Below are 8,830 nucleotides of genomic sequence, written 5' to 3'. Positions count from 1 at the left end.
GTGCTAGTTCTTTATTAATATAACCTATGCTATTTACTCCTAAGTTAATAAAAGCCTATATTAAGGCTAATATAGTTTTTTATTATAAACATATAGAAATATTAACTTAGTACTTTTAGTTATTAGTAGGGGACTTAGCCTATAAGTTAGTAGAGATCTAGTGTTAAATTAGTCCTAGAAGGCAACTTAGCCCTAGGACAAGCCTTTTTACAGGCTCCTACTACTATAGCTGCAGCTATGTTAAAAGTGGTAAAAGGGATTAAAGCTTAAATATAAGTTAGAGCCCTTATAAAAATAAAATTAAAATAGTAAAAATCTTTAATAAGTGCTAGTAGCGCTACTTGCGTAGACTTAAGAAAAAGAAATAAAGTAGTTTTAAAAAATATAACTATGCTTACTGCACTTAAAGCATTAACTTTTCTTTTTATAATTTTTATGCTTTCTAGAACTAACTAAAGCATAATTTAAATTAATTTTTATTATGTTAAGGTCTTTATTTGCAACTGCGCTAGTTTAGGGGTGTATTAAGGCTTGTACAGAGAGGAACCTTATGTTATTATTATAGGTAGTAATTAGGTTTGCATACATATTAAGGTTGTTTAGAAGGGGTTCTCCTACTATAGCGCGTTGCAGTTTAGTTAAGAGGGAGTTATATAAGGCTGTAATTAGACTTATCTTATTTAGGCTTATATTAGATGCAAGTTAGTAAAACTTAGTAAAGTGTAAGGTAAAGCTTTTTTTTTTTATTATAAGGTGTTTAGGCAACTTAGGGCTATTAACTTTTTATTTAGGTCTCTATAAGTTACTTATAAAAACACTATAAATTAATCTAAGTTAATAATATCCTTATTTATTAGTAAGTTAATTAAGGCTGTTATATTATAGTTAAGTTAAAAGTAAGCATATAGTAACTAAGAGTGTTTAGAGGGGAATTAGTCTATTTTTCCTTTAAGTTTATATTAGAGCTTATATAAGAAAGAAGGTAGGTTTTTCTGTTTTCTGTTAAATAGCAGGGGATTAGAGAGTTAGTTAGATTTTATTACTAAGTTAAAGAAGTTACAGGTTATAGGCAGTGTTAGGCAGAAGAGAGTTAAGCTATCTTTAGACTTCTAGGTAAGCTTTAAGGCTAGTAAGTTCTTAGTTCCTACTACTATAACAGAAGTTAAGGCAGAAATAGACTACTTAATAATATAAAGCTATTCTTTAAAGTCTTTTTAAAAAGCTTTTAAGCTTACAACATAGCAGCTTTCTTATAGAGTAAGCGCTTTTTAAAAGGCTTCTTAGCTTACTCTAATAGCTTAAAGTTATGCAAGTACTAAGCTTATTAGATTAGATTTAGAGGCTATTCTTAGCTAAAGTTTTAATACAACGTAATGTTATAATTATGCACAAGTAAGGTTATAGAGCTTTACAGAGGTCTAGTTTAATTACTATGTAAGGTATTATAGTAAGTACAAGATGTTATGTAAGGAATAGAAAGGTTTAAAAGAAAATTAGTAATTAAATACTTAGCTTAAAAGTCTAAGCGCTTTAAGTATAAATTAAGCCTGTTCTAGGTTTAGTTAGTGTTAAGGCAGTTTATGCTTAAGTTTATGTCTATGTTATGTTGTGTTTATGTTAGACGTGCACTAATAATACTCTAGTACACGTCTAATACAGTTATGTCTAGGATCTAGGGAGGATACTGTGACAAACATAAACGTAATTTTTAACACTACTAAGGAGAATATATTGTTTCTAGTCTAAACTTTGTCTAGTTAATTAATAGATACTGTAAACTCTGCCTGTACAAAATTAAAATATATGCCTGTCTTAACACATATTCTAGATATATTATCTAGATATATGTAGAAATATTAGCTTTAACTGCTGTTAGCTGTGCTTATTAATTCTTCTACGCCTTAGAGGAAGTTTAGCTACAGCCACACTTTATATAATTAAACAGGGGAGTTAAGATAGTAATGCTAGCAGACGCTTATTATAAGCTGTAGACGTTGTATAAACTAAACCTTAAGTTTTAGAACTACTATCTATATAGCACAAGTACATTAAACTAGCGTATTAAAGCATAGTAGGGTTAGCTTTTAAAGGGGATTATCTTTTACTAGTAAGTAAGTCTCTTATACGCAGCGCTTTATATTGCCTAACTTAATATAGAATTACTTTGTAAGCTTTTATACGCAGGGGCAGTTCTTAAAGGATAATTTAGCAGACTAGATAAGTCTATATACAGTGTATATTCTAATTCTATAAGAAGAGCTCTATAACTTTATACAACTCTAGAATTCCTACTCTATTTAGAAGCAGCTAAATTAGCAAAACGCTGTTGTTAGAAAGCCATTTATGCTCTATCACTATCTAGGAAGCTATATCTAAAACTAGGGCGTATCCTTTAATAGTAACTAGCTTTGTACAATAAAGGAAAGCGTTAGTAAATAAGAGATTAATAGATATCTTCCCCCTAACACCCTTAACTAGTGTCTAGGTGTGCTTAAGTCTATTAGATTTAATAGTGCAACTGCAGCGCAGTCTCTCCCTGTTAAGCGTACAACACTCTATCTAGAAGTTTACCTCCACCTACAGAGACAGACGCAATTCTATATAGAGAATTAGTTCTAGCCGCAGCTCTCTCTTCTCTTAGCTCTAGTAGGTGCAAGAAGTTAGTAGGTAAGTACTTTATATAATAGGTATTTAAAAAACTAAGTAAATATAGCCTAACTTTAAAGTAGTTTAATAAGCAGACCTTAAAACTAACATATAAGACTTAGAGATATTAATAGATCTAGATATAGTATAGTTCTTTTACTTATATGCAATAACTAAGCTATTTACACTACATTATGCTGTACAAATATTATTATCTCTTGTAGCATAAGTTTTATCCCTCCTTTAGTCTTTTCTTTTGTTGTACAACATAAGTACACCACCCCTAAAATACTGCTTAGAAATAGGAGAGCTTTATTCTTAGCATTCTTCTTTATTTACCTTCTGTCTAGCTTGTTGTGCTTCTCTTTAGCTATTACCTAGTACATAAAAAGTAGGGAATAAAGATGTTATTGTTCTAAACAACACTCTAGACGCTAAAAAGGCTGTCTTTGTTCTATCTGCTAAAGCTATAGGTTGTATAATTACAAAAAGTGCACAACAATAATTAATCTAAAAGACTGCCTAAGCTACAGCTTACTAGTCTTTTAGCTTCCTAGTTCTTCTACATGTCTGTCTTGTACAATATAAGATTGTTAATAAAGGTACCTAGATAAAAAATAAGTTTATAGACTATAATATTCTTTATATGTGTTATACCTTTTCTGTCTTTTCTAAACTAATAAAGAAATAGAAAAAATTTAACTTTAAATCTTAAACACTATAATTAAAAGGCCTAGCAACCTACTTAAAACACACCTTCTCCTAGAGATTATACAATACAATGTAAACAACATCTCTAATAATCCTCTATACATTGCTGTAGACATTAGGAAAGATAGCGTTATAGATCTTCTAAAAAGTGCTAGTAAGCTCTATATAATAAAAGAGCTTTTAAAAGGTAAATTCTTTAAGAAAATTAACTCTAGGATAACTATAATATACCTTATACTTAAGTAGCACCTAGATAAGCAGTTATTATATAGTAAAGATCTAAAATTATCTTCTATTAAAATAAGATTACACTTAAAAAAAGCTACTAAAAAGAAAAGAAAAAGTGTAAAGAAGGACTTTCTATAAATTAAATAAAAATTAAAAACACTAAAGCTACAACACTATGTAAAAAAAGAGCCCTTATATAAGAGAAAGCGTGTAATATTTTAGGTATTAGATATCTAGAAAGCTTACTCTCCTAAACTTCTAAATCTTAACATTATAAATAAAAAAGATTTAGTACTATATAGACTTTACTTAAAGTGTTAGAAGACAGATATTATATAAGATTAAATTACCTTTCTAGCCCTCTCTAGCTTACACATAGTCCTTTATAATTTCTTATTATTATATTACTGCTAGTTATTTTTTATAGTCTTCTGTAGCGTTAAACAAGATATTATTATACAATAGGCATCCCCCTTAAATGTGTGAATATTAAACATTTATTGTTACTGCTTGTAGCATCTTATAGTGCAGTAAGGCCCTATCTAACTGTTTGCACCTACTACATAAGCGCTTTTTGTTATTTTACAGTAAGCTAAGCAATTAGGCAGGGCAGTTAGGGGCGTAAGGTAGGCATTACAGGGAAAGTACTACTTATACAGGTGCATATAGACTGCTCTTACTTAACCTTCTTTTCTCTATTCTTTTTTAACTCTACGCACAACAACTTAAGGCAACATCTCTTTTTATAAAATTCTTTTACTATATAATTAGTGTTAAGCCTTACTTTTTACTAGATGTAGCTAAATATGTTCTTTAATAACACCTCTTTTAATAACTAAACTATTAGCTCTTCTCTAGCTTTTATAATAAGCTATGTTTAAGCTTGTGCAGCTATCTTTGCCTAAGCAGATGCCTGCCTTTAAATAAACGCCTTTGTAAATGTTTAGATTCTTGTTCCTGCTCTTAGTAGTGCTAATCCTCCTCCTGTAACCTTTCTATGCTAGGGTATATAGTATAAGAAGGTTAACATCTTTAATCTAGTTATTGCCTAGTACCTCTTATAGGTCTTCTACTTTGCTGTATAAACCCTTTCTTTTATAATAATTTAAAGTATATGCTTACTTTCTTTTAAAGTGTAGAGATTACTTAGGCTGCTAATTTTTCTATCTACATATTTAGCATTTCTCTGTACAACGCCCCTAATACTCCTCTTGTCACCTGCTGTAGCACTATCCTAGCTAATTAAATCCTCTCCTAGCGCTAGAGCTACCTTAAAGCTATTATTATCTATACTTATAGCAGCTATAACTAGGTTTCTTGCTAGCGTTACTAGGCTATGTATAATTATACAGGCAACTTCCTCTACTATGTAGGATGTATTTCTCTTTATACTTAGTAGCAAGGTGCTTACTTAAACTGCGTTTACAATAATTATAGTAATACCTGTAGTTTAAAGAGCAATAACAGCAAGCTTTTATACAATAACTATTAGAAAAAGTTAGACAAGGATAAGAGAAATAAAGATAAAGATAAATAAAAAGGCAAGTATCTAAAAGATAAAAAGTTAAGCTATTTAACCTAGTCTAGCAACACTTTTATTAGCTTTAATTAATTAGAAGATGTCTATATCTAAGCCCTCTGTTCTTGTACAGAGTAGCTTCTTTTCTTTTATATGTATTTCCTCTGTCCTTAAACAGTAGGATACCCTCCTATATAGCCTACATTAGCCTTGTAAGATAGGATTAATAATATTTCTTACTTATATTTATACATTACTATTATACAATGTGATATTTATTACCCTAATTGCCATACGCTACTTAATAAGCGCCTGCAATACATGGTGGTAGTGTTTTCGCGATTTTTGTTTGAGTTTTGTCCCCTCACCCGCTTATCGTCCGCCGTACTTTAGCCTCCTAAAGGAGTGTTTCTCTCTTTTTCTCTAACTAATCTTAAGTAGTGTTAGAAATAAAGGCGTTGCACCTGCTATGCTTTCTTACACACTTAACACATTTGTCTAAAGACAAAGTTAACATATAAGACAACTCTAAAAACTAGCAAGCGCTGCAGGGCCTTATCTTTATCTAGCAAAAAGGATTAAAATAAAGAGTAACATAAGAACAACAAGATAAACAAGACTAACAAGCTATTTAGTATAAGAAAAATAAATGTTAAGGATGCCTTCTAGCAGGTAAGCACCTACTTTATAAATAAACTTTTACTAACACAGTTGTGTAAGCAGAGCAGCAAGGACGCTGCTAGGGAGGAGGGGCAGCGTGTTACAATCTACAGTTAGACTAGCATAACTCCACTAGCAGTGCTCCACAATCTAGCTAGATTAGGACAGGGCTTGCTTATAAACTAATTAGAAGACGCAGAGGCAGCACAGATGCCTACAGTAATAGAAGAATGTGTTGTCTAATAGGGAGACAGGCCATAAGTCTAGGGAGCTTAAGGGAGCTTATAGAAGCTCTCCTTAGCAGGCTCCTATAAACTCCTACCAGCTCCCCTTAGCAACCTCTTAGCACCTCTAGCACATGTATATAGTTCCTGCATTAAACAACCTTTAGAAGGCGTGTTTAACATTTAGTTTATTCTCTACATAAACTAAGTAGCATTTAGCTTTCTAAAGAGCTGTAATACTATTTGTATATCTTACACTATATATACACCTCTAATTCTGTCTAACAGGACTGTTTAACCTAGCCTCCCTACTGCTGCACACAGGGCAAACCACAATCTAGTCACCCTAGGGATATTATTAGACCCGAGTGCTTCCACGAAGCAAGGATTGTAACAATTACCTACAAAGTAAGCGCATAAAAGCTAGATAATAATAGCCTAAAACACTCTACACTATTTATAAAGCTATTTATATAGTGTAACTAGCCTGTCTTAATGTACAGCATTACTAAGGCAAGTCTTAATAAATAGGGTAAAGTATAGGCAGAACATAACTAGATAGACCTACACAGACAAAAGAGAGGTAACTTATATAGAAGGTAACCCTTTAGACAAAAACAGAAAGTTGCTAGTGTCTATATATAGTAGTAGTGTTGCAGCCTAGATATAAGCAATTGCGCATAAGCAGGATTATATATCTATGTTATATAATGCTTATGCGTAAACCTTTATGCGTAAACATTTAAATACCCCCCTTTTTCTCTATACAGAGGAAAAATAAAAGTAATAGAACTAGAAACATGTTGCCCTTACCTTACCTACCTTATACACTGTGCACACTGTACACCACTCTTACTCTTGCTACTTAAGTGCTTATACTATAAGCAGCTAGCTGTTAGAGCCTATTTAACATAGGACTTATTTTAAAAGCATTTTTTTACTAAATTATAATAGTTTTGCATTTTTATTATTATGTAAACTCGGCTAATAAGGTAATGCTTGCCTTAAGAATCTTTTCTAAAGACTAAAAAGTATAAAAGGCTTAGCTAAAATAATTTTAGCTTAATTTTTAATTTAAACATTAAGATTTATTATTAACACTTTTCTAATGTAAAGTATAAGAGTAAAAAAGATAACAATCTACTTATTATATAACAGCATAGATTATTTTTAAAGTCTAAAATTATTTAATTAAAGCTATAACTAAGTAAATTCTTTATAATTACGCTTTAGTAAAGAATTTAGATAAGTAGATAAAGTATATAGAAAAGCTAGTAATAATAAGAGTTAAAGATGTGTTAAAATAGTAGTAGAATAACATATAATAATCTTTGTAGCCCTTTTTTACTTATCTTGCACTTAAGGTCTACTTTATACTACTTATAAGTAATAAACTAAAATGTATTTTCTTTAAAGCACACTGTATAATCTTTTAAACTTAGGCATTATTAAATCTTAATATTATTAAAGTAATTAAATCTTTAAACTACTAGTTAAGTTAAACATAAGTAGACTATATAAAAATGTTTATTTTTTTTTTTTTTACTTATAAAAAGACTGTTAATTCTAAGTAATTTATTATATAATATTATAGTGCTTATTTTTATTTTTACTCTCTAGCTTCTTAATTTTGTACAGGTAATTTATAATAATGTTATTTGCACTAGAAGATAAAGTAGCTACAGAACCTATACTATTATTAGGTGTTAGATAATACTAATTAGGTTAAGAGCTATTATAGTAACTATAATAAGCAGCCTAATTTTTAAATTTATAATTAGCATAAGCAGCTACCTACTTAAATAAAAGTAAAACAGACTTTAAAAATAAATTATAGTAAAAATAGCTAGTACACTTTACTATTTAAGTTAGTTATTATACAACATGTAAAATAAAAGGCATATAATAAAGTTTTATATTAATAGTACTATAAGTCTAAATTAACACTGCATTAACATATAATAAGTAGTAAGTATTTAATTCGAAGGCATAAAAAGTCCTGCTGTAGTATTTAACACTATTAAAATACTACAATAGTTTATAAATAATCTATAAAAGCAAAGCTTGCTTAGTGTCAGATTGAAGCACTGTTTCTAGGCTTCCTGAGACGGGATGATGATTGATTGTATTGATTTATCGATCCTTTTTCCGCTCTACTCGTGTTGCTCGGCTTTTGTTTTTCCGATCCGAGTCCCTCGCACACTAGCCCTATGCGCGACCAGCTTGCAACATGCTGCAATTTGCTGCAACATGCTGCAATATGCAGCAATTTGCAGCAACATGCTGCAATATGCAGCAATTTGCAGCAACATACTGTTCGAGCTTATTGCTCGTACTATGTAGCAGCTTTCGTCAAGCGTTCCTCCTGTCTTCACAGTAGGTGCGCATATCTGACACTTAGAGTAATTGTCGCAACTGCTAATTAGAGAGCAATAAGAAGCAAGTCTATTAACTATAAGAGGCTTATAGAGAGCTTAGGCGCCAAGTGTCTCAGGCTGCTTGTCTGAAACACAGGCGCGACACCAGGCCTATGTACGCGACGCTAGGTCCCTGTGCTCTTCTTACGCAACAGTAATAGTTAGCGCATTAAAGTAGGTTGTCTAGGTTAAAGAATAGTAACAGCATAATGCTTAGCAAAGTAGTATTAGATAGGTAATAGACGTATAATAACAACATTTAACTATAGCACGTAACTAATCGCTAACACTCTAATATAGCTAAAAAAAAAAAGTAAATAATAGCTAGCTGTCACAGTTATGTTACAGCTATCCAACCCCTGAGTACCCTAAGGGCTTGGCACGGGGTATATAGGCTCCTCGGCCTCCGTACCTCTGCCTCCGAC

At 31.2% G+C, this 8,830-nt stretch overlaps 1 protein-coding gene across 1 annotated transcript in view; it reads right to left on the bottom strand.

Moving 5' to 3' along the window:
• Positions 1-8,108: 8,108 nt before the first annotated feature.
• Positions 8,109-8,830, bottom strand: part of BDR25DRAFT_303490 (uncharacterized protein) — a 1,594-nt gene continuing 872 nt past the window's right edge. The window contains exons 2-3 of the mRNA XM_033690012.1: positions 8,245-8,366; positions 8,109-8,224 (exon numbers count right to left, since the gene is read on the bottom strand). Coding sequence (XP_033547711.1) covers positions 8,197-8,224; positions 8,245-8,366 — 150 coding nt within the window. The 3' untranslated portion in view covers positions 8,109-8,196. The remainder of the gene's footprint in view (positions 8,225-8,244; positions 8,367-8,830) is intronic.

Source organism: Lindgomyces ingoldianus (genome assembly GCF_010093535.1).
Source record: "Lindgomyces ingoldianus strain ATCC 200398 unplaced genomic scaffold BDR25scaffold_15, whole genome shotgun sequence".
Taxonomy (NCBI): Eukaryota; Fungi; Ascomycota; class Dothideomycetes; order Pleosporales; family Lindgomycetaceae; genus Lindgomyces; species Lindgomyces ingoldianus.
This window is presented reverse-complemented; position numbering and strand designations above follow the sequence as displayed.